This window comes from Corvus brachyrhynchos, unplaced genomic scaffold (assembly GCF_000691975.1).
Source record: "Corvus brachyrhynchos isolate BGI_N302 unplaced genomic scaffold, ASM69197v1 scaffold490, whole genome shotgun sequence".
Taxonomy (NCBI): Eukaryota; Metazoa; Chordata; class Aves; order Passeriformes; family Corvidae; genus Corvus; species Corvus brachyrhynchos.
The window spans coordinates 232,042-253,203 of NW_008235774.1; the positions used below are offsets into that span (position 1 = coordinate 232,042).

Below are 21,162 nucleotides of genomic sequence, written 5' to 3' on the forward strand. Positions count from 1 at the left end.
GGGAAAGGTTGACTTCTTATTCTATTTCTTTATGCAGGCTACATTCACCATTCTTACATACTATCCTATTATTTCTTTTGTGAGACAGTACATTCCAGGATATAGCTCTCTTTTTTCATTTCAGACTACATGCCCTGGTTCTGTAACTGTCTGACTAAATTTACCATTTCATAATGCATTTTTTGCATTTAATGTCCCACTTACAGAATCATTTAAATGCTTCTATTTTGACTCATTAGCATATCATTAGCCACTTCACAACTGGTTTATGAAGCATCCATGCATTTCATAGAAGGATTTTATATTTTCTTCAGATCTTTTCGAAGCAACTTAATGGTACTGTGGTCATTTCTGTGGACTTTCACTAGAAACTGGCACTGAATTATGATCCTCCGTTAATGACTTTTTGGAAGCTCTCAGACAATTTGTAAACCATGTAATGAGCTTTTTATAAGCACAGTGCTATTACTTTATTAGAATATTGCATAAAAATCAGTAGACTACCTTACAAATGCATATGGACTTGGTTGGGTTTCTTATACAAAGGAAATAATAATCAAATGAGATTTTTTGTCCATTAATAATGTCTGCATTACCACTCTGAGTGACATTAATTACATTCCTGTCTGGTATTCTTTATTAAATTAATCTAACATCACAGGTTTCCTTATTTTGCTTACAACTGATGTCAGGCTCACTGCCATACAGTCATTTCATTGCCACTGTATACCTTTTATGGATGCTGGCACAATCATAGAATCATAGAAAGGCTTGGGTTGGAAAGGACCTTAAAGATTATCTCCTTCCAACCCCTTGTCATGATTAGACACACCTTCCACTAGAACAGGTTGCTCAGAGCCCCATCCAGCCTGGCCTTGAACACTCCCAGGGATGGGGCATCCACAGCTGCTCTGGGCAACCTGTTACAGAACCTCAGTACCCTCACAGTATGGAATTTCTTCCTATTACTGGAGTTATTTTTTTGCTTCATGTATTCACTAATGAGTATTCACTTACTCTCATTAGTCTCCTTAGTTGTCACATTCCTCTCTCCACTTGGGGTATTTCATACCTCTCAAGTTTCCCCAGATGTGTATTTACTTTCTCCACTCTCCATTCACTATATAGCTTTTAATCCCTATTTGTTACCCTTACTTTTGCACTCAGTGCAGATGGACTTGCTAAGATCTTCAGCACCTTTTAATTGCTACTCTTTAGTTATGTAACATTCTCATTAAGAATTGCAACTTGTCATTCATATATTTGTCTGACTTCACTTCCCAATTATTTCTGCTTTCATTTTTCTCAACCATAGAAAATTACCCATTTAGAAATACCACTATTTTACTGCTTGGGACTGTTCTTTGTTTGTCTAAACTGATTGCAATCAGGTCATGAAAACCACCCCTAGGGCAGCCATGAACTTTTAGTCCAGTAAGTTATTCATATTTATCAGTTCTGATGAGAATTTAAATTACAAATACAATATCTTTGGCTTGGAGATTTTGCACCAGGAAACAGGTTCTTTTTCTTTTTACAGGAAGTTTAATATTTTACTGGTGTGTTTGACAAATCTTCAGTACATATCTTCCTCCCACCACATTTATTAATATGCATTCAAAATCCCATGATTTTTTTTTACGAAGAACTCCCAAATCCACTACTTTGTTTGTCCTGCGAGGTTACATCCACTTGTTTTATGATCCGAGTAGCCTGACTACTTCCATCAGCTTTCAGTGTTGACTTTCTCACTGATGAGGGTTTCCACATCATTGTCCCTGTTAACAAGACCTTATGATAGCTACTGCATACAACAAGAATCCATCATTTTGTGTCTGGCTGTTCTTCCCCTTTAGATACATTTTGCTGGATTACAGTAAAGCACTGTAATGTGCACAATGACTTTACATCTGACCCTGTATATGATGACGCAATTTATTTTTTTCTACAACTTTGGGTTGTGTATTTCAAGCTACTCATGATCAATTCACTCATAAAACATCAGGAAGGGTATGTTTCCATGAGTGTGATTTTCCAAGGGTATGATTTCCATAAGAATGGCACCTATATTTAGAAAATGGTACTCCTTCCACTTGGCCAATGGAACTGAATGTGCATTGCACTTGCGAAAGTTTGCAGAAATGACAGCATTTCCCTCTTGCCTCAGGGGTCCTGCTGTTGATTGGTTTTTCTATATCACCCTTCATACTGTATGGCCATTTAATGCCTTCTTCTTTGTGATATCTTTTAAGAACTGTCTCATAAAAAAACCCTTAATCTCCCTGAAATGGCACAGTGTCAGTGAGAACAGAATCTGGATCACTGTTTTACTTCATAGTGCATTCTGGACCAATACCTTGAGTGAATTAAACAAATTGCTAAAATGGAGTTCTGGGGGTGGGGGGGGTGGGGTGTTTTGTGGGTTTCATTTTGTGGTTTGGTGTTGGTGTTGTTTGGGTTTTTTTCTGTTCTGTTCTACATTACAGGACAATTCAGTTAGTTCTTAAAATAGTTTATGTAGTTTAATTTGGGGAAATAAATGAAGCTACTTTCACAAAAAAAAGTCTTAGTCTGCACATTTTCTGCAAGATGGGCAATATTCAACAAACCTAAGATCCCTTTTCTCATGAACATAATAAGACATTTCTCAGTTGAACACCCAGAAGTCCATAGCTTCTACTGAGGGTTTAGAAAAGAATATCTATGAGGAAAAAAAGAACTAGAGAGGTGGAAATAAAGAAAGATTGAGGGGAAAAAGTAACAAAAAAAGGCATCTTCGATTTTAGCACATGTAATTAAATACTTCCTAACTCTTGGCCAACTAGCTAAAAATAAGAAATTAGAACCATTATTTCTCACCTCATTGTTTTTGCAAAGATTTATGTTTAAGGTATATTTAAATTTGAAATTATCACAAAATGTTTATAAACAGACATTGAGATTCTGTAATTCTTTATTTTTCTGTCAAAAAAATGTGAGAGAAAATGTGTCCTACCAACATTTGTCACTTTGAGCTGTACCTCTGGTATTTGTTTGGTGCAATGCTTTAAATAAGCTTACTGAAAATGTGAATTAAAAAAAAAAAACAAAGCATTTTCACAATGAAATCCAATTGTTTTCAAAGCTATTCTAATTGCACATAGTTCTGCTGAATTAATGCAATTCCTATTATGACCTTCCCTAATTAAAAATCCTCTGTCTTGACGAAGACTGCACAGTTACTGAAAATTGCTTAAACTAATATAAATGCCTATTGGTACCACTTAAAACATAGTTCTGCATGATTATTATTTGAGCCAATTTTTTTTTTTTTTTTCACCCATCTCTTCAATTTCAGAAATGAATCTGATCTCTCATCACTGACCCTTCTCAGGTGGTACTGACCTACATCCAATGACACTGGACATTGGTAATTTTTTATTACTGTCCCACACTGGGATGCTCTATGTTTTAAGATATTAATTCTGAGTTCTCTTATGTTAATAGACAGAAAACCCTAGTCAAATATATCCACATTTTAGTATCTAAAAAAAATCTCATCTTTTAAAATGTCCTCAGTTCAAGTGTATCACACAGTTGAGCAAACTGGATTTACTATTCACTGTTAATCCTGAAAACTATTTCTTAATATATTTTCAGTAAAATACACATTTAAAAATATTTTTTCTCACAAGAATGATGTGCAATGTAGAAAAAAAATCACTTTTTAATATGGTCCTTTAAAAATAATAAATACTTAATTTTGAAAATTTCTCAGTGAAATATTTCAGTTCCTTTCTTTCTAAAATAGCACTGTTTACAATGTTTCCCTGTTAAAATCTTCAGTTATGAAATTCATCAAGTGTAGTATATCTTGTATTCACTGTAACTATACTGCAAGTGTCTGTAAAGAAGTATTTATACTAAGCAAACAAGATGAGAAGCATTGAATTTGCTTAATTCACATAGTCTGTAACACATACAACACAAAAGAATGAAAGATCTTCAGTTATTCGGCAATTGACTTGCAAAGGGTTTACAGGCTTAATAATTAAGTTCTTTTCATAGATGTAGCCCTTTGTGCAATCTGCCCTGATCTTCCATGTTTGACTTCTCAGCATCAGGTAATACACTGTGTGCAATGCACTCAGAAACTTCACATAGGTGGAAGGAACTGGGCCAAAGATGTTCAACTGCTTATGCAGAGACAGAAATATCCCCATTGACAAGTCACAGACATTGCTTTTCAGAAATACTATATGCTATATACAACGTGTAAGATATTTTAGACTAATTTAGGGCCTGAACAATTCCAAGTAACACTCATGTTTGAACATACCATCTTTGCACACTGTCAGTAATGAGAACCCATCCAGAAACAATTTCAGACCCAGCTTTCACCCCACTATGCACAGACAAGAGTGTATCTCTGAGAAAGATCAGCTTGAGTGTTCAAGACTGACTGTCAGAACCAGGCCTTCTGACTTCAGTCTGTGCCTCTAGACAAATCCCCTCTGACAAAATTCAAATGTAGTTTTAAGGTGAGCTGAGACAGGAAGAAAAAAGCCTATCTTGCAATTTTTGGCCCATCTGTGGTTTCAACAGAATTATTCTACAGGCAGCCTGGAACCGAAGCAAATATTCACTCTCCATGTACAGTTTTCAACATTTCTCACTCTATGCTTTTTTATTGGTCTTTTCTTTATAAACATATCACTGCTTGTTTATTTTTCATTTAATTTCATTTTTCTTTCCTTGCCAAATATTTAATTGCTCTGTATCTTCTGCACATGTTTATATATGCTTAAACAACAAAGCAGGAAACTGTCCTCCCATACAAAATGTTTTCAGCGTTACAATTAATCACCATAGCCTATTAGTGTAGGTGTAGATATTATAATTAGGAAATTAGTAATAATTTTAGCAATGCAGTAGCCTAGGAAATGCTGGAATGCGCAGTTGAACAGTATTTATCTGCCAATTCAATTATATTACAAATGGGATTAAAAGGAGAGCAAATGAGATATTCATACATATGCCAGTCCAGTAAAGAACTTGTCCACAGACGCCAGAGGGCAATTTTTTTCTTAGCTTGTTACTTTAAAAATTCTTCTCTCACCTTTAAACAATGTAAGCTAATACCTTACAAAACCTAAATGGTCCTATAAATCAAATCTTAGTATCAGCAACCATTTCAGTGACAGAATGAATATTTACTAAGGAGGGTAGAATAAAATGGCAAAGAAGTAGGTCTCATTTAATCACTGTAAGGTCCTGTTATGATCCAGTTTTAAGGTTCTTAGAAATGCCTCTGCCCGAATTAAGGTGCAAACGAGACCACAGAAAGAGTGACAGGGACAGAATAAGGAAAATATCACCACTCCATGGATCCCAAGATGTTCCGTTGATCCTCTCCAGCTGGTCCTCTTGGTGGTAAAGACCCCCCCAGAAGGCACAGAGTCCCATGGGTGTACATGCTCAGGCTAGGTAGGCATGTCCTGGCGTGTCCCCCTGGGGTGGGGGTCAGTCTCTCACGTCAGACTCTGGGTCTGTTCCATCATGTGCAGCCCTGTGGGGCCAAGCCTCTCACGGGAAAGTCCCGTGGAGGTGCCCTGTGGGGCTGGGGGTTCCACAGCTGGGCCGGTTTGTGTAATCAGAGGATGGGTGTTTAGTGCCTCTCACCAGAGGTTGCACCATGCACCCAAAACCTCCTCTTCCACCCTCAGCTGAAGGGAGTCTGTGTAAACCTGACTTCTGTGAGCTGTGCTCTCCCCCCACCCCAAACTCAGCCGGGGATAGTTGCAGCTGGTGGCTTTGGCCGTTTGTAGATGCATACCTTTCACTCAACCTGAGACGACTGAACAATGCATTTCCCTTTATCTCATCAGCAGTTTGACTTTCAGTTCAAAGTCCCACTCTTCAGGGAAGCTTCTTCGCTTGTAGCTTCTTTATAATGAGCAAAACTTTATATCAACGTTTGAGGCATGAACTATTTTCAGTCTCTGACAGGTCCCTAATAAATATCAGCCAAATACATTTTTCTTGTCTCTACACACCCCCCTTAAAAATAGCTATTCCATTGAAAAGGGATATAATACATTTCAACCTCCTATCTATTTTTAGTTGTTCTCTGCAGTGAGTCTTTCAGAATAGACAGTCACAGAGATATAGGAAGTGTGTGAATTCCCCATCCTTGCCACTCACGGTGGCTCATTTTCAGTCAGATGGAATTGGAAAATGGTGACATACAGACACAGCTCAGAAGATACAGGTAAAACATAAAGAGAATTGTATAACCCATTGCCCAAAGTTCTGTATGGAAATTTACAAGACAGTTTAATATTGTGGGGCTGTTATCTACTAATTCAATTGTGAAAATGGGATCAAGAGTTTCTTTGAGTTACCCTTAATTTCTTCATTCATTTTTAATGCTGGTTTGATTAAAACCCTTTTCTTTTTATGTCTCAGTCTTAACACCTTTAGAAGAAATTAACATTATACCTGTACACAATGAAGGGCAGCAACAGGCAACACTTAAAATGCAAACTGGGATTCCCAGAATAGATGCTTTTTATGGCTACCAATATAATCATCTTTAGTCTTAGCATCAAGTTTTCTCCTATTCCTTATGTGTGCAGCTACAGAACAAATGCAGGGCAGAAAAGAAAGGAACATCCAAGGGTAATTCTTTCCTATAAACTAAAGTTTTGACAAAATTTAAATAGGGTGTTTACAAATCAGATGTCTCCAAAGGTCTGAATAAATGACACCAACTGCAAAGATGCAAAGAGCTGCAGGTACAAACAGACAGAAGTATTTGTCCAATATTTTCTTCATGGCTTTGTTACTGAGTTGAGCAAGTAATTATATGGTATCTCTCTCCAGAGATCTGGTTCTAGATCACAAAATGCTGGGAAATATTCTCAGGGCAGATTCAGTCCTTCTTCCACTCATTTTTATTATATAAACAAAAAGACTAAGTTGTGAAAATCTGTTAATAAGTACTTAGTTAATGCAAAAATAGGTTTGCAAAGGTATTTGCTGCTAAAGGAGTCCTTTACCATAAAGCCATGTAAAATTTTGCATGACTATTTCAACATATCATTACAGGAATAGAGTTCTTAGCATGATTTTAGAAAGAAAGTAAACCTTTGCATTGTTGAAAAAAATATTCCTTATGACATACTGTGTTGTTCCTGGCTCGCACTTGAATAGAAACAGAAGAAATTGGCTTTTCAGTCCTTGATTGGTCATGTTGAGTCCCTATATCACAATACACATCATGCCTCATTATTTGACAAACTGGCTTTGCTTGAATATTCAATACACATCCCCAGTGCAATTGTCCCTAAATGCCAACTAAACATCACCTAACGCAGTGTTTGCTTAGAGTGGACCTCAAAGTGGAGGTAAATAGGCTTCTGAATTTTAAGCATAAAAGAAAGGACTTTCTTCAGGGAGAAGTCACAAAAACCACACAAAGCAGAGCAAATAATCCCTGGATACTGCTTTTCTTTCAATTTCCTTTTCTTTGTAACCTTTCAAGAATAAAAAATGCTTTGCTATACTGGTCTCATTAATAAATTACAACCAGTCATTTTCAGATGTCATTCTTCTGCACCATTACCAGTATTTGTTTTCTAAAACAAGTTTTTAAACGTTTGTTACTAGAATCTTGACAACACATAGAAAAAACAAAGGTTTTGGCTTACTTCCATTTTTTTTTTTAAAGTTTGGCTGAAAGTTGTTATGGAACAACAGGGAATAAAGCCATAGTTACATCTCAGATGAAGCTGTATCAAATATGAATATTCTCCTTGGGACATTTCAGGAATGTGAAAGTCTTAGCAGCTGTGTGCAAGAGACAGCTTTATTTCACGACATCTTGTTTCCCCCTTCCCATCTTGCCTTCCAAGTAATTCCCCTACCGCACAGTTCCTGTGACTCTTCCTCACTCCATATTAGAAGCATGTCTATATCCTTTATCTGCCAGCATTTAGTGGTAAAATGGATTATAAACAGCAGTTTAGGCCAGAGAACAAGACTTCCATTAACTGCATTTCATATGGTCCTAAGGGGCTTGTTACTACTTGTATGCTGGGCATGGTGGGTAAAGCTCACTGTCTCAGCCTTCTTGAATGTCTGCACAAAGTGGGACAGTATTTCCTTTCCCAAGACCAGCACATGTATTTCATTTCATTAAATTCCCTTTATGTTCTGCCTGGACAAGTATTACACCTTTCCAAGACTTTCTCCAAGCTGAAAGAAGTAGAAAGTGATGTGGTGTTTTGACCATTAGGAAGGAAGACAATATTGAATTTGTGAAGTGTAGGAGTTAGTAGAAAGCCATGCTCTGGCTTCTCATCGCAAAGATGGAGACTCCATGATGGATAGGCAAAGATAGAGAAGGTCTTCTGATCTTCCACATTAATTCTCCCTCAGATTAGCTCTCTTTACTTTCCCCAGAGAAGTTCTTATTAACATTGGGCAATCCCCATAAGCCATGCTATGATGAAAGGACAAATAAGGCTATAAACATGGACACAAGATAACAAAATGAGATTGGTTATGTTTTATTGCATAATTTTCTTTGTATTTATGGAAGTCAACTCTTGCTTAACAGATAAATATTAAGGTTCTACTTAGTATAATAGTGAGCACACTCTAATGATGTCACAGTAACTAGTAAAAAATGAATCTATGAAAACAATATTTCACTTCACTACTAACAAAACTGGAACTATGTGGACTTTTCTGTCCCCCATTTCAGTAAAACAATGATAGAATTAAGACTAAGCTTAGCACACAATTGAATATGAAGCATATTAAATTGCACTTCTACAATAATTGGTAGTTTTAAGTTTATGCCTCCGAGAGAAGGCATTTTGAGCATTTGTTTTGATGACAAAGTGTGAATCATATTGAGGGAAGTGGAGGGTATTTCTTTCCAAAATAAGAATAGTGATTATTGAATAAAAGTGCAAAGAATATCCAGCTTCTTTCTCTTGTACCTGTATTACCATAAAATTGTGGTACTGCGGATGTGTTTCATTCAGAGCTGTCTTGCAAACAGCAAACAGGACTGTCTAGATCTGGAAATGGAGAGTATCTCTGGCTCTATTTTTTAACTGTCTTTGGTCTTGTTCTAGTAGGCAAGCTGTTGTTGGCTCCTCCTTTGTTATGTTTTGATTTATTCTTTGTTGCCTTCAATTTTAGATGAGCAGAAGTGGCAATGGACTGTACAGATGCCTACTCTGGACTACTTGTAGGTCATAGAAGTAAAAAATTATCACAATCCTAGGAAACTCTGGTATGAGGTCACCCTGCCCAGAAATTTCTATATGCACACAGAGGACATGTTCAATATTTTTCTTTCTATAGCCTTAGTCAGTTGTCTACAGCAGCTCTAGTAACAAAAAATTTCTGAGAAGTCATAAATGCTTTGGCACAGAGAGCCAAGATTGGTCCAAAATATATTGAAATTAGTCTCAGCCCTATGAAGGCTGTCCTGAAATTTGTGCTGAGTGGGAGAGTCTAAATTTTTAAATGGTGAAATGCAGATAGCAACTGTCAAACCCACTCAGGGCAAGAGGGTTCCAGAGCCATCCTGTAGAACCATGATGAATTTTGAAAGGTCCTTTTACTGTGAACCATGGCAATACTGCAGAATTAGGACAATTACTTAAATGCCAGTGTCTGATTTTTCAGAGATCCTTTGAGCTTGGCATATATGATAGCCTGTGAAGATTTTGTTCCCAGGAAGGCTGAATCAAATTAGTTCTCTGGGATTTGTCACTTTTCAAAGTTTACTTGTCAGAGCTTTTCATATGAGAATTTGGAATGTCTGCACTGTGATATATAATTGCATTGTGCCTTCCAAATTGCTTATAAATGGAACTACTACAATTCAAATAAATGAATGCAGTTGTATCTAGAAGATGCAGTCTAATAAAAATCTGCCCTAAAATCTTCCATACAAATCACTGGAAAGGTAAATAGATTTCATGAACCAGATTAATAGGCTTGATGTGCCTGCCTTGCACTCCTTTCTTGAAGCAAGTCAACTCTAAACACTATGTAGAGAGATAGTTAAATAGGCTTTCCTTCATCAGAATTGCTCGAATGGTGCAATATATCCTTATATAACCCTAATATACCCTAAGTCATTATTTCTTAAATATTTATTGTCACTTGTGTATGTATTTGGGCAGTTACTTGTTTCACACAAGGCTGTGTGGTCTTGTGAAATCATACTGTTGAATACATAACCATGGAATCATACATCATATCCACACTGCAAATAGGGGAGTGAAATCTGTTCTTCCCATATGGATCTTATTCCACTAATTTAACTAGATGAAACAGTGGGCTTTACAATGTCATAAATAAAAGAAAACAAGTCCCTATAACCATGGAATTCAAGCTGACAAGAAAATATCCAGCTTGTCCTCTATCATCTCCAACGATGATAACAAGAGAGCAAAACAGGTGTATTTCATGATCACTCCTCAAGAGTAATTGTGAGGAAATTCAGATATATTGCTGGATATTGAATTTGTTATTTATAAAGGTATAATTTTCTTAGTTGTTCTCATTAAATCATCCACTTGCCCGTGCTGTTAGATAAGAAATGCAAATTCCAAAAAGTACATTACCATTTTAATTGCTCATCGGAAGCACATCTTACTTTTGAAATATTCACCATAGAGACAAAACAGGAAAAACATGCTGAGTGTAATGAGGAGCAGTGGGATGCCAGAGTGAAAATACTGAATAAGATTGTTTGTAAACAAGCTGCTTCTTATTATTTCTTTATTTCTATCAACTCTAACAACTCAAAGCTTATCTTCTGAATTTGCCAATGTTGTTTCTTTGTACCCATCTCTTCTTTTTACCCTTCACAGTAGGGTATTCCTTGCTATTTTCAATTTTGTATTTCCTTATTGTCACTTCAACAGAGCTAGAAACTGATAAGTGTATAGCAGATAGCAGTGTCTGTAGTAAAGACAAGCACTAACAGTGTCACTAACAGTGACTGAGACTGTCACTATATTTTGCTTAACTTGCAGCATTCTACTTTCAGTCACACAAAAAAAGTAAATATTCCTTTCCTCTTAAAAAACCCAGGCTTCTTGGAAAAACTTCAGACTAATGAACTACAGTGGACTTACTAGCCAGTGGCGTATTTGGTCTTCAAATAAACTATGCTAAATTAAACCACATAGGAACCTTTCCCAGTTTTTGCTCCTGAAATATTTCTACATACAGCTTAAATTTTCAATCCCCTGCTCTTTTTGCCATGTTCTTAAGCTGTGGACTGTCAAACAACTTCTGCATTTCCACAGAGATGCAAATCCCTAGCTCCAGTACAAATGAGGTTTGTAAATTCTTGAGGGTGGAATGTTCTACACAAATGGGAGATCGTGTCTTTACTTAGCACTGTGAGAAGCATTTCAAAAGCTGAAAAACCCTTGCCTTCAAAAGCAGGAAAGTTTTTAAAGAAGTGTCCTCATCCTCCTCCTTTACAAACACTGACAAACATTTGATCCACGGAAGTTCAGTGTTATTCAAAGCCATGCATGCCTCAGGCGAGCCCCGATTCCAGATATTGGGGGATACCTGCTCAACCTATAAATCTTCATGGCAAAACAGTCCACATAATTTCCTTCCAAGCAAATCAATATAGTTTCAACTTTTTAAACTCAGTATGTATATTATTTGTTTGCTAAAACCACAAAGATTATTCTAAATTCTGTCCAGCCTTTCTGTTTAACCAGTCTATGTTGCAATGGTTGGCCTGCAGCACTTCTATTTTTAGCTCTAATGGAACAGTCTTAAATTGCTTATTTTCTGTTTACTAAAGACATTGAGCTTGTAACCATGGAAACTGTGGCAAGTGCCACAGCTTAAATGTTTTATTAAATGGATGGAAGTTACAGCTGCAAAACTTGAAAGGCCAGCATGTCAATTTTATATATAACTCAAATTGCCATATATACCACATAACAGCAAGTACTACATTAAATACAAGAAGCCGGAAACTGATCTTGGTTATAATGATATAAATGGTACTATCTCTCTCCTTAATGGAAGCAAACAAAAAAAAATAATCTTGTGCAATCCAGATCAGGATCTGTTTTTGTCAAATTGCACAGTCTGTCAAGTTTCAGTGATTACTGCATTTGAGTGCCTAAATTGCAGATGATGTAAATTAAACCAGTCCCTAATTATCATGCAAAGACCCCATCTCACAGTTATGTCTGCATGAAGCTTTTAGCACATTATTGTATTGCTTACAGCAATCACATTGTTTTTGGAACCACTATATTCTGTAACATTAATAGAAGGAATTAAATCAAAACTAATGACCTTGTCAACTGAAACTTCTAAAGCTATACAAAGAACTCCTTAAATCTGTAATTAGGTTTTTAAACAAGAACATCCTTAGCACCAGAGGTGTTGAAAGTTTACACTCTCTATTACTTTCAGTATAGGCTGACTATGTTCCATATATGTGAAAACTAGGGTATTTTTAAATTCATACTTTAAATTGTATATAAAACTTAAGTCAAACACTTCTGAAAGTTATTGAAAATTATTAGCACAGTTTAGAAGATTTTTGTGATGGAGTATAAAACAAATAAAAAATACAATTTTTAACTCAAACCTAAACATTTGACAGTCCCAAAAGACTGAGACCTAAAATAAGAATAGTGGTATATTTACATACATAAATACTTAATGCATGACTCATCCTGTGTAATAGAACCAAATGCTTGAAGAATGTTCAACATTTAGAAGAATCAGATTCTGCTTTCTTTGCAAGGACTGTGGCTGGAACAGTGTTCACACTTCTACTTTTGGTGGTAAATGTCTCCGTATTGCAAGTCTGTCTACATAGGCACTTCCAGTGAACAAAAAAACCCCAAAAAGTAAAATGGACATCTTAAAGGAGAAACCTTTTGGTAAAGGTAAGACTCCAAGAAATTATGAACAGTGGTATTTCTTTCTATGAAAACATTCCTGTTCAAATTAAAGAATAATATGTTTGATGGTCAGTTATTGAATTTAAAGAAATATTCTTCACTGTCTGTTGGCGTAACTAGAATTACTGAAGTGAAAAAAAAGATGATTGCTTCCATTTATATATTTCTTTCTCTTCTTTTAATCCATCTGCAGGATCTACCTTCATTTGCAACACCCACATAATTCCAGTGAAAAATCAAGAGGGAGTAGCAATGATGTTTATTATTAATTTTGAGTATGTAACAGATGAAGACAATGTGGCGTCTCCTGAGAAGTGCAAGCCAATATTACCATCTAAACTTGTAAATCGTAAGTTACTCAATGAAATTTCTCTGCTTACCTCTACTTTTATCTGGAGAAGTAATTAACATGGGCAATAAGGTTAGCAAAGGATGCAATCACATTGATTGACTCAATTCAGATAGAATCTGAAATCATAAGCTAAATGTAGAAAACCTACTGCAAGATGTTGGTAAAATAATCTATTAGATCTTTGGTAGTACTAACAGCATAGATCTTGTGAATAGTACTAGGACATATAAATTCATAAAAACTAAAACCTTTCAAAGAAATGCATTACCCTTGACAAAAATCAATTACAAATGGAAAACTGAAAAAAAGAAATTTGATATAGCCCAAATATTTCATCTTAGCCTATTCAAAATTGAATATTTCTATATTATAAAAAATAATTTGTGACATTTGATTAATAGTTGGTGAAATGTGATCAAAATAGACCAGAAAATATAAAAATCAGTTAAAACATTATTAAATGTCCTTATTTTTTCAAATTGAAGTATTTAGATTAACTTGAAGGATCAGGGGCGGGGGGGTGTTGGATGTACAGGAAATGCTTTTGCTTTCATTCCACTCTGGAACATAAGTATTGTCATCATTAGAAAACTCAACACAAAAGTCCACTTCTTATACAACTACATTGTGCAGCTTTCTGTCCCACTATCTGCAGAACACATGCTCTTTTGCTGACCTTCACTGTGCAGCAGCAGCACATGATCCTTCTGCTTTGTATCGCCACTCACGTAATCTGCTCTTACTACAAGATTTCCCAGAACACATCCCATTTGTACAAGCTCTTAGTAAAGCACAGCATGCTCTAACAGTGAGCATTAACACTCACCCCTGGCTGGCTCAGCAACAGTTGGAAAATACCTTTTCACAGTGAGATAATCTTTAACATTAGTACAATAAAGGCACCTAAGTATTCCAGTTGTTAAATCAACACTTCAGCTTTCTCTAGTTAGGAGATAAAGACTGGTATAATTCTCACTGTGAGAAGCAAGGAGAGAACTTTCTTGATGCAAACACTACACAGTACCTGAAGTGTACATGGAACGCTACAATGACAGGGTGTATAAGAATGTGGCAAAGAAAATTTCCAATACAGGAAACTTGCAGTCTGCCAATAATTATTGTTCACAGAACATCACGTTTTTTAAAAGAGCCTTTGTAAATAGTCTTTACAGTACATATTTTAAATCTTGTGCTTTTGTGCTTCCTTTTCTTATTCTGTTTTGCATTGGGTTTGGGGTTTTTTGATAACCAATACAGCAGTTTTTTGTTGCGGTTTTTTTGAGATACCAATAAAACACTTTTTTTTTCTGCTAATGATACGGTTAAAATGCCATTAAGGCATATCAGCAAAAAAACATAAAATTTCTATTTTAATTGTTATAAAAATTTATAACAAGCGCATCAGGTACACCCTACTCATAGTCTAGTTTTATCTTAGTATACCATGATTTTGTGAGTTTGAAACATCCTATTTCCTCCATTTAAAAAGCAACTTCATAACATAGATAAAATTGTTCAGCTTGTCCATGCTTACTGTGGTTTTATTGACAAAATAGAAGGTAAAATACCAATTGGGAAGAGAAAACAGAGCCTCATGTCTTGAAAAAGAGCGTTTTGTTCTGATACCTGTGACACATCACTGTACATTTTCAAGTGTTATCACTCGCCGTATTTTAAAGTGAAAAGCCACTAAAGAGGAAATCTGAAAAAAAAAAACCCCACTCTGTCAAAACATCCTGTGCTTGTTTTATGGTATTTACACCTGACGTACACAGGGGATTTCCTTGCTGAGAGTTCTTGAAAAATAATGGGTGGGCCCCCAGCACAGTACGTAACAGAGAGAGATCAAGGTGCAAAAGGAGGCAAAGAAAGGTTACTTGAACCATTTTCCTGCTAGTGGGCACAGCCAGATGCCAGAAATTGGCAGAAACTAGAGCAGGCACATGGCTGCTCCATCTTCTACCAAGCTGCTTATGGTTTCAGAGCAGACTGTTATGTGGGCTGGATGGGATGTATGGTGATACAAAATATGCTACATAGTCAAAAATTCCTCTTGGCAGGAAAGCGGCCAAACTATGCGAAACATCCAGAAATAACTGCAAGATATTGTTCAATGGTGGTTTTAAATTAAAACAAACAGACAAAAGCCTTGAAATCTAGAAAAGGCAGAGAGAGACCAATAAGCTAGAAAAGAAGCCAAAAAAGGTGGATTGTAAACCAGTAAAAACATCTTTTTTAAAGTCATGTTCCCAGCATAAGAAAGGGACACAGCAGATTCCCCAGAATATAATTAGGTTTTCATCATTGTACTCTATTTAGAACGTGCAAACCAGGTGATCTCTTTTCACTGGATCACACATAAAATGGACAGTAATGGGTACCAGTTCAGGGTTCAGAGAAAAAAAAAGTGAAACAAAATCCCTTCAAATGCAGCAACCAATTTGGAGAATAAAAATAGAGAGGGAACCAGACATATAGCAAGTGTAATACATCTCTGACAAACACCCAGGATAAGCAACAGCTAATGACAAAAGACAAAATATTTCAGATTGCATTAACATCTACTACCCAGAAGCACACAGATCATGAGATTTCTTTCCAGAGCTCCTTAGATTGAGTTTTCTCATATTAGAATGCCTTTTCAACATGAGAGAAAATAAAAATGACTGAGTCAGGTTGCATGAGAGAAGTAAAAGTTATTAGGAAGCAAGTATATTGCAGCTATTTTCCTGACCCTAGAAAACAAGATAACTTTTCATACTTTCATCCTTCCTCTAATTGATTTATCAAGAGTTCATCAAATTTATTAAGTGTACCTTTGAAAAGCCTTTCCTTTTTCTAAAAGCATCTATTCCACAAGCTGCAGCCAAATTTTGAATGCTACCACTTACCGTAAGGTTCCTCATGACAGAAATTGCCACTGAGGTGAGCTCAGTGGGTTACAGCAGACCGCTAGTAACCTCAGGGTTGTGGATGGCTGTTAATCCCTGTATGAGTCATTCACTTAAGAGCTGGACTCAATGATCCTTCCATTTCAGAATATTCTGTAATTCTGTAAAATCTAATACAATGTAATAAAAAAGCATTTCATGTTGTGAAGAAAAGAGGGATTCCAACCTGTTGAAGGGCTGAGGGCCGTCTGAACAAGTTAAGACCTATGGAAGACAAGTAACATTTTTTAGGTTTAGCTCAGTGACTGCATTTATCTCTGGATAGGCAAAAATTTAAAAATTTATCAGCTGAATACTGACAGATATTTTCAACAGTATTTGTAAGCTCTCTAGTACAAGGATCCTGTATTTTGTTATGTGCCAGGATGATGGCTAACACAGGTTCTGATTCAGCACTGGGCTTGGCAGTGATGATAATAATAATAGATTATTGAAAAGAAAAGGTATGTTGTCAGGAGTTTGATGAGCACATTTGAGTATAAATAGAATTCTTTCTAGTCTGGTGCCCGAGACATCTTACATGCAGCAAATGGCTGAATAGGCTGTAATGTGAAAAGTGAAGGTAGTGATTTCACAATAGCAGCGTAAAAGTTCTTTCAGTTGATCCTTTTCTTCCCTTAGTTTTTTCTGGCAAGAATTTATCACCAGTTCTCACTGGCAGCTGTGACAGCAGGAATAGTCTTTGTTTAACCAAACAGTGAAATTTTGGAAGATTCTAGCATGCACGGACCCTGTAAATAAATACTAAATCACAGCCAACTGTTTTATTATTCTTTTCTCTTTCACTGCTTTTGTTGTTTGCCGCAACTCTATTTTCCAGTGTATGCCAGTTCACTAGTAAAGCTAAGGAAGCCTTTGTTCATATATAACTCTTCCCCTTTTTGAGGAAAAAAAGGTATAGCCCAAAATTTTGCCATATCTTTTAGTTTAAACTTCTAATCAAACTTATTTAATACTACCCCTCTTCCATCTTTGTATTCAGAGACATGCGGAAATTTCTTCTGTACATACATACTTATTCCACAACTGGGTAACATCCTCTTCTCCAGTGAGAATACACTGGTACAATGTGCACTTAAACTGAGACTTAGAGAAACTGATTTCTGCTATAGATGTCCATTCATCATTCAATCTTTCTAAGCTTTGTCTCATTTCCATATATGAGAATTCTACTCATTCTTACTTCAATTCTTTTCTAATAAGTTTGCTTGGTTTTTGTGTTGCCTTTTCTTAGATCATGTAAACATTTTATAATTGCAGAAATTAGCATCTTAACCAAAAGATAAAAACACTTAATTACTTTACCCCACCTCATTTTACATGTGAAACACTTGAAAACATAAATACCTGCTTTGTAAATGAAAAAATATTTGTGCATTGTATTGAAGTGTTAAGATTTATAGTCTTGAGCTACATAAGCCCTAAAAATGGATTTTACTCATCTCTAACAGTTCTTACAGACTGTTCTCTCTTACACCTTCTAAGACGCTAACATTTTCTTGATTGTCACTATAATGATAAAAAAATTATTCCCAAAAATGTAGTCATAAATTTTCATGAATATAAGCATTTGCAAAGCTGTATAAAATTTTGAACTCCAACTGAAATAACACATAAATAATGTATATTTAACAAGATACTCTTAGTAAAGGAGAACTCCTTCCTGTTAGACTCACTGTAAAAAAGAAAACAGAGCTTTGTGTAGATTTTCTACAATGAACTAAATTAAGAAAAGATGTGATTTTATACCACCTTAGCAAAAAAACTTCTTTGAACACTAACAAATTATAATTTAAATTTGTCTACTAGCAACAGTTGTTAACCAAAATAACATACAAATTCCCATTCAGTATGTTGTACAAACTTCATTAAACTCCTTATTATAAAGTGTCAATCTATAACTTCTGTGTGTAAATACATCTTTCAAATCAATTGTTGAGGAAAGGGACCCTTAGTGTCCAGTTTTATTCCTATATCTCTCAAACATTGCCATCTGCATGTTCATCCACTCCTCTATTTTACGAGGAATTTTTACAGCAATTTGCAGAAGTAGTGGCATAAATTAATATTTGCTCTTGGCACCTGATTCTATTCCTCAAAGCTGTGAAATACTTCATGTCTGTAAAACAAGTGACTACAAGATATCAAAATCAACCATGACATAGATTGAACTCAGAAAATCAGCAGCCAATTCACACTGACAGAAACCCATAGATTTGAGGATACTGACTTCAATATGAAGAATGTGGCAAGAATTTTTCTACTCAGAAGAGACCATTTGTGGGATCACAATGGGAAAAACCTTTCAAAACTTAATTCTGAGTTGTCTTCATTTTCTGCCCCACCTAGATACTTTTTTACTGACCTATAAGTGCTTTTTCTAACATTTACTCCAGCCCTGTCTGGATCAAAACTTTTATTAATTGGTAGGCTAAAATAGCTAGCCAGATGAGGTAACTTTATCACAAGTTTTATTCCTTTAATTTCAAAACACTTTGACTAGCTAGAAGTACTAACCTATAAGCTAAATACTGGTTCCCAAACACAGTGTTCATTACCTCATGGGAGAAAGCCCAGAAAGTTATTTGATTAAACATGTAATTGCACTGTGCCAAAGAGGGAAATTCGAGGATTTTCTTATCATTTTATCATTTCAAAATCCATAAGCCTAATAAAGACACCTGGAATAATTTATTGGGTGAAGGAAATGGGATGATCTGTTACGCATCCAATAAAAGGGTACTTTTTGGATCAGGTTCAAATAAAATGAAGAGGCTAATAATATTCTTAAAACAGCCAAAACTGTAATCAGAAAACCTTTGAAGCACCTTCTTCAAGGTGCTTACTCTTCAGCAAGTTTTCCTCTTTCCTGGCCCTAGCAATGGAGTTACATCTGAGAAGCAGAGAACACTCCATACACTGATGTTGCAAACAAGCACAACTGCAAATTAAATCAGGCCTTTCCTTCCAATCAAAGAGCTAGCACAAAAACATGATATTTGCTTTCCTCTGTGCAGAGCACTTTGCTATATAAGTAATTGCAGTTTAGTGAAAGTCAAGCATATATTTTTAGTCCTAAAAATATTAGGACTGCAACATTGTAATGAAATACTGCATGCTGTTTGATGCATGCAATTTTGCCTCATAGAATATGGCACGTAAAAGTAATAGTAACCCCCTGACTGTGCCCAAAATGTAATGAGAAATTTGTCCAGGATCTTATTTTTAGCTGCACCACTCGAAGCAAATTCATCTTCAGTGAGGACTAGTCAAGAAAAATTGTGTTCAGGAGGACAAAGGTTTCTATCCAGCCAACCAGCAGCATAGTTCTGAAAGCCCCAGTGTCAATTATGTGTATTTGTCTCCAAGGTAAATTACGGTAAATATCAGACAAACTGAAACAGTCTTGAAATCTTAGCAAAGGAATACGGCCAAACACCAATCGCCAGTAAAAGACAGAAGAACCTCTGCTATTATCACCTTCCATGCTCCACAAACACCTAACTGCCTAAATTAACAGAACAGTCACTGAGACAAATCATTTTTCTTAGTCTTCTTCTACAAACACAGAAATACAAGTAGGGTAGCTCTACTTCTGTTTCCTCATGATGGCTGCTGTTGGGGCTCAGCTCAGAAAGGAAGCCTTTCTGGATTCCACAAACTGTAATTAGCTGTTTACATTACAGCCTCACCCAGCTATGATCACAGAGCTGTTTCGCTACCTCTAGTACAAACATTCAATAAAAAAAGCAATCTCTGCTTAAGAGATTGAAAATGAAAAAGAAGGAGTGACACAGCTTTCAATAGCTTTCCATGGCGGCGACTTATGCATACCACACAGGTCTTCCAGTCATATATTTTTATTAATTTTTAACAGGTTTCCTATCTATCTGTTCCTTTCAGGACATTTAAAACAGGGGGGTTCTGTAAGGTAACTTGAAGGCTAGGATAATGATTTTCTGAAGTCATCCCTCATTATAATACATACCCTCAGGAAAGTATAAAGGTAGTGAGTTTTGCTTCATTCTCTGATGGAAGAAAGAGACACATCTCTATTATTCATAATAAGAATTAGCACAGAGAACTTAACACATCTGTGCACTTGCTAAATTGAATTACAGATTTTGACCTTGAAGAGGAAAAAATCAAAACTATCAGGGTATCTCAAGCTATGACAAAAATGACTACTAGAAAGCAGGAAAAAAATTCAATGGATTTGAGAAGCTTTTAGAGGGATGTTGTTTACAAGAAATATGATTTTTTATTTACGGTCTTCAACATGAAAAAGTTTGCTTTAAGATAAGCAAACAAAATATATCTATAAATAAAAATGAGGGAATTTACCTCCATCATGTCTTACTTCTCAAGCATAGAATCCTACCATTATAACCTGACTGTTTTAAGCACCCAGGCAAGTTGGGCATTTCAAAGACCTGAGAGCAACTGACAAGGACACATAATCTGAAGAGTTCTTGCCATAAAGACATGAAATAAGTGAGGCCTATCAGGAATGTGAAACTAAGCTCATATTCTAAACAAGTGTCAGTGAATAAAGTCTATTCTTCCAATGGAAATTATGAATTCTTCAACTTTTAGTAAGTTTCATCCAAATAAAATTGTCATTGTCTAGCAAAAAATGTATCACTAATTAGAAGTTCCATTTCAAGAGAAATAGCATGTTAGTCTGTGTACACCTGCTTTAGTATTCTGTCTGGAACCTTAGCCAACTTTAAAATTAGGTAATTGAAAACATATATTGATCTATTAAAAAGAAACGTAATAATTATCAAGTATTTCTTAATTTAATAGTTCTTAAATTTTCCAAATAAAAAGTCAACATACTTTCAGAAAAATTCTTCTGCATATTACACATATTGTATGTAAATTCAAGCTA

The 21,162-nt window shown here is 35.7% G+C and overlaps 1 protein-coding gene across 1 annotated transcript in view; it reads left to right on the forward strand.

The window, feature by feature from the left end:
- Positions 1–21,162, forward strand: part of KCNH7 (potassium voltage-gated channel subfamily H member 7) — a 218,032-nt gene that overhangs the window by 116,626 nt on the left and 80,244 nt on the right. Inside the window, exon 3 of the mRNA XM_017726979.1 lies at positions 13,159–13,314. Within this exon, the coding sequence (XP_017582468.1) occupies positions 13,159–13,314 (156 nt within the window). The remainder of the gene's footprint in view (positions 1–13,158; positions 13,315–21,162) is intronic.